Source organism: Silene latifolia, chromosome X (genome assembly GCF_048544455.1).
Source record: "Silene latifolia isolate original U9 population chromosome X, ASM4854445v1, whole genome shotgun sequence".
In the NCBI taxonomy this organism is placed as follows: domain Eukaryota; kingdom Viridiplantae; phylum Streptophyta; class Magnoliopsida; order Caryophyllales; family Caryophyllaceae; genus Silene; species Silene latifolia.
This window is the reverse complement of record NC_133537.1, coordinates 231,572,133-231,576,946: the sequence shown is the minus strand read 5'-3', so window position 1 is coordinate 231,576,946 and position 4,814 is coordinate 231,572,133. Positions and strand designations below refer to the sequence as shown.

Below are 4,814 nucleotides of genomic sequence, written 5' to 3'. Positions count from 1 at the left end.
TTTCTCCTAGCCTAGTATCGAATAGCAACAGTAGTTCGGGAAATGTCCCAACCGCTGTCCCTTTACTGCCACTGACCACAGATCAGATGGCTTCTCTGTTTCAACTTTTCTCAAATCTTAATATGAATAAATCAGGTTCTGCTTACTCTTCGTGTTATCTTGAATGCAATTCTGTTTACGATGATGATGAGGATGATCCAGACCCTGACTCAATCGAGATACCTCCCTATATAGCCAAAGAAATAATACAAGAGGGGGAAGGGGGACCCGTGATAGAAGATACTAAACCCATCAACGTATGAACTGAACTAGAACTCCAAGAACTTAGGATAGGGACAACCCTGAGCCCCACCGAAAGGGCCAATTTCATAGACATCCTACACGAGTTTAAAGACGTTTTTGCTTGGTCCTACAAAGATATGCCAGGGATCGACAGGGAGATTGCAGAGCATAGAATCCCAATCAAACCAGGGTTCAAACCCGTGAAACAGAAGCTTCGAAGAATGAGGACGGAATGGGCTCTCAAAATCAAAGAAGAAGTCGATAAACAATTCAAAGCTGGGTTCATCAAAGTTTCCGAATACTCAGACTAGGTGGCTAACATAGTACCCGTACCCAAAAAAAGGATGGGAGAATCCGTGTTTGTGTTGACTTTAGAGACTTAAACAAAGCAAGCCCTAAGGATGACTTTCCTCTACCACATATCGACATATTAGTGGATAATACAGCGGATCACGCGTTGCTATCCTTCATGGATGGATACGCGGGATATAACCAGATCAAGATGGCCTTAGAGGACATGCATAAGACCGCCTTCGTCACTCAATGGGGAACCTACTATTACACGGTCATGCCGTTTGGGTTAATCAACGCCGGAGCTACATACCAACGCACCGCAACTACGCTCTTACATGACATGGTGCATAAAGAAGTTGAGGTATAAGTAGATGACATGATTGTCAAATCCAAGGAAAGAGAGGGACATATTGCGAACCTTCGCAAATTCTTCTCGAGGCTACGGAAGTACAACATGAGGCTCAATCCTCATAAATGCGCATTCGGAGTGACATCTGGCAAACTCCTGGGATACTTGGTTAGCCAACGAGGTATAGAAATAGACCCTTCAAAGATAAAAGCTTTAATCAAAATGCCGCAACCTCAAACAGAAAAAGAAGTTAGGGGATTCCTAGGCAAGGTACAATACATAAGTCGATTCATATCGAAACTCACCATGATCTGCGAACCCATATTCAAGAAGTTAAAGAAAACAGATCACACCATGTGGGATGATGACTGTCAGAGGGCTTTCGACCGAATCAAGGAAATAATAGCCAAACCGCCAGTGCTTATGCCACCTCAACGGGATCTGTAATACCCCGTAATTTAATAATAATTAATGAGAATAATTTATGTAATTTAAATAATTAATTAATGAGATTTCTAATAATAGTTGCGAGAAAGACGTTAATTAAATAATAAATAAATAAGCAAGTCGGGAATTGGGTTTAGCTAGTAATAAGCCTTGGGCCGTGTGTTGTGAATAAATGGGCTGATTATATTAGGCCTAGTATGAGTAGTAGTCGAGATTTAAAACGGAATTTAATAATAATAATAATAATAATAATAATAATAATAATAATAATAATAATAATAATAATAATGATAATAATAATAATAATAATAATAAGAATAATAATAATAATAATAATATAGGATATTAACCCAAGTGGAATACTATGGTACGTAAACCTAGTCCCCTTAACAAATAGCTCATATTTAAATAAGGAAATCTCTATATTATAATAAGGGCGCACATAAAGGCACGGCCCATATGAACTAAAACACGGGATTTTGTTAGTAACTTACCAACTTGCCCCTGCTCACCTTTTGAGGCTTAGACAATTAAAAAACAATAACCCACCTATACTTTACTAATTTCCCACTGCAAGTCTGCAACCTTCCACTTTACCAATTTCCACTTTACCAATTTCCTAAACCTAAATTCATACGAGCATCAACTTTGCGGCACAAAACAATCTCATGGGATAATTCAGGTATTAATCTCTACTTTTCTTTTTACTAATTCATATTTTTTGGGGAAAATAATTATCATTAAAATAGTGTAACGATTTAAACAGTCATTTATTCTTTTCAATTCAAGGTTAATTGTGTTGATTGGTTGGATTTGTTTTGTTTGATACTCCGTATAAGTTACTGAAGACTCGTATATGGTTAATTTTAGTTTCTCTATTATTTTCTAATGGTAGATTACAATTCATCTAGATTTAATTTCATACAAAGGTTCATTGTAGTTTTCTTATACTTTTTATGTGAATTTTGGCAATTTTTATTCTTATCAGTTATTCTTTGAGTCATGGATATGCATAGTAGTACTGATATAGAAGCCAATGTCAACAATTTACATGGTAAGAGATTTCATACCCGAGAAGAACTTTTTGAGGAAGTGAAATCTTGTTTTGTGTTAAAAGGGTATGCCATTTCTATTCAGAATTCAAAGAAGGATGAGTATGTAAATATTGGTTGTGATAGAGGTGGTGTTTATCGTAATAAAAGTAAGAATCCGCTCGAAAGTCATAAAAGGGAAACAAGTACTCGTCGTATCAACTGCCCCTTTAAAATTCAAGGAAAGAGAAAAAGTGACGGGCTTTGGACACTTGACTTGATAAACATTTCTCACAATCATGATCCATCTAAAGACATGTCTGGTCATCCTTCTTGTCGACGTTTGACAAAATCAGAAACTTCAGAGGTGGAAAGATTGAGTATTTCTGGTATTCAACCTCGAAACATCCTTTCTTCTCTTCGATTAAAAAATCCAAACATTCAAGCAGTGTCTAGGACATTGTATAATGTCAAGACAAAAATCCGCAATGAAAAGTTAGATGGTAAATCAATGATTCAAGCACTTTTTGAAGAATTTGGTCGGTCAGGGTTCCTTTACAATTATAAGTGTGATGAGAAGGGTCATTTAACCCATGTATTTACTGCTCACCCTAAGTCGGTTATGCTAAGTAAGATCTATCGGAAGGTGTATGTGTTGGATTGCACATATAAGACTAATGTGTACAAGATGCCCTTACTTGATGTTATAAGAGTATCAAGCTCTAATAAGTCATTTTACTCTTGCTTTGTCTTCTTAAACAAAGAAAAAAAAGAAGACTATGTTTGGGCTTTACAAATGTTTCGGGAGACGATAGATCCTTCATTTGAGCCTATGGTTATTGTTTCTGATAATGATAAGGCTTTAACAAAGGCCATATTAATTGTTTTTCCTCGAACTACTCATCTCTTGTGCATTTGGCACATACAAAAGAACATTGTTGCTAAGTGTAAAAAACAGTTTATGGAGGATGAGGATTGGGATATGTTCATGTCAACTTGGAATGCAGTGATGTATGCTGAAACAGAGAGTTCTTTTGAAGAATCTTGGGTTTTGCTAGAACTTCTATACAAAGAGAAGAACATTGTTATTTCATACCTAAAAGAAACATGGATGCCTCACAAGCAAAAATTTGTAAGTGCATGGACTGATACACATCCTCATCTTGGTAATCGTGCATCTTCGCGGGCTGAAGGTGCACACGCAAAGCTAAAGGGCTACCTCCAAGTCTCAACTGGGGACTTTGTTCAAGTAGTGAGTAAAATTTGCTTAGCGATTGAAAATGAATTTCAAGAAATAAAGACAATGCTTGAGAGTGATCGTATTAGAGTTCCCCATAGGTGCCGTATTTCTCAATTTAAATTTGTACTCAATTGTGTCTCTCATTTTGCTTTAGGCCATTTATTTAAGCAATATGAGATGGCAAAATTTGGTACACTCAAGCCAAATTGTACTGGTCACTTCAGTGCAACTATGGGTTTACCTTGTGCTCACGTGATGAATCAAGCGAAAGAAAGCAGTTTGGTATTAGACTCCATTGATCCACAATGGAGAATTGATACTACGTTCTTAAGTACTCTTGATGTTGGGGTGCAAAATAAAGATAATGGAATAAGTGGATTGTGTAGTAAGTTGCTGGATAAGTATAAGGAGGTTCCCATGACTGAAAAGAAAGAGATAGAAGGGAAGCTTATGCTAATGTTACGTCCATCAGACTCAATCCCATTGGAGCCAAATATCCAAACTCCTAAAGGAAGTCCACCTGGTTCACTTAATAAGAGGAAGGAACCGATAAGGTCAACAAAGAGACGACCATCAGAGTTTGAAATAGTCGAAACATCTATGACGAGAACAAGCAAACAAAAAAGCGCACACGCGGGTGATGAAACTCAATCAGTTTTTGGTGGGTCAGATTCACTTGAACTAAATCAAGGAAGTCCTTTGTTTGGAATTGACTTGAACTCATACATTTCTCCGTTAGATCCGTTTTCGTTGGATTCACTTTAATGTACGTTTTTTATGTTGATTCTTTTGATATATTTGTATAATTGTGTATAGAAGTCTTGATTATGGCTTTACTAATAATGTTATGAATGTTCACAGGTGCTATGATGAAAGGTGCAACTCTTCTCTGCCTCAGTTAGACTTTGGCACGATTTTTGGGTCCGTTTGTTGCTGGCCTCATTTTTGGACTACTACAGCGGAATGCATACTATTTCATGCTAGGGCAATTGGCTCATGTAGTAGGCAATTTACCCCAAGTCATTTGTATTTGTATTGGGATTTTGCGAAAACTCTAGTTTTTGTGAAGGGCTCTTGGGAGTTCATTGGTTGTACATGATTCAACAAACAAGTCCATTTAAGTCCATTTGAAGTGATCTGATAACACTAGTTCCATTTTGGTTAATGGTAA

At 36.9% G+C, this 4,814-nt stretch overlaps 1 protein-coding gene across 1 annotated transcript; it reads left to right on the top strand.

Annotated features, from left to right (window-relative positions):
• Positions 1 to 1,966: 1,966 nt before the first annotated feature.
• Positions 1,967 to 4,814, top strand: LOC141621738 (PKS-NRPS hybrid synthetase cheA-like). The gene is made up of 3 exons (XM_074437998.1): positions 1,967 to 2,054; positions 2,361 to 4,409; positions 4,505 to 4,814. The coding sequence occupies exon 2, from the start codon at positions 2,375 to 2,377 to the stop codon at positions 4,406 to 4,408; it is 2,034 nt and encodes a 677-aa protein (XP_074294099.1). The 5' UTR covers positions 1,967 to 2,054; positions 2,361 to 2,374; the 3' UTR covers position 4,409; positions 4,505 to 4,814.

Bases quoted from the DNA above. Each gene is read 5' to 3' on its own strand.
- LOC141621738 (XM_074437998.1), top strand. From the start codon at position 2,375: ATGGATATGCATAGTAGTACTGATATAGAAGCCAATGTCAACAATTTA.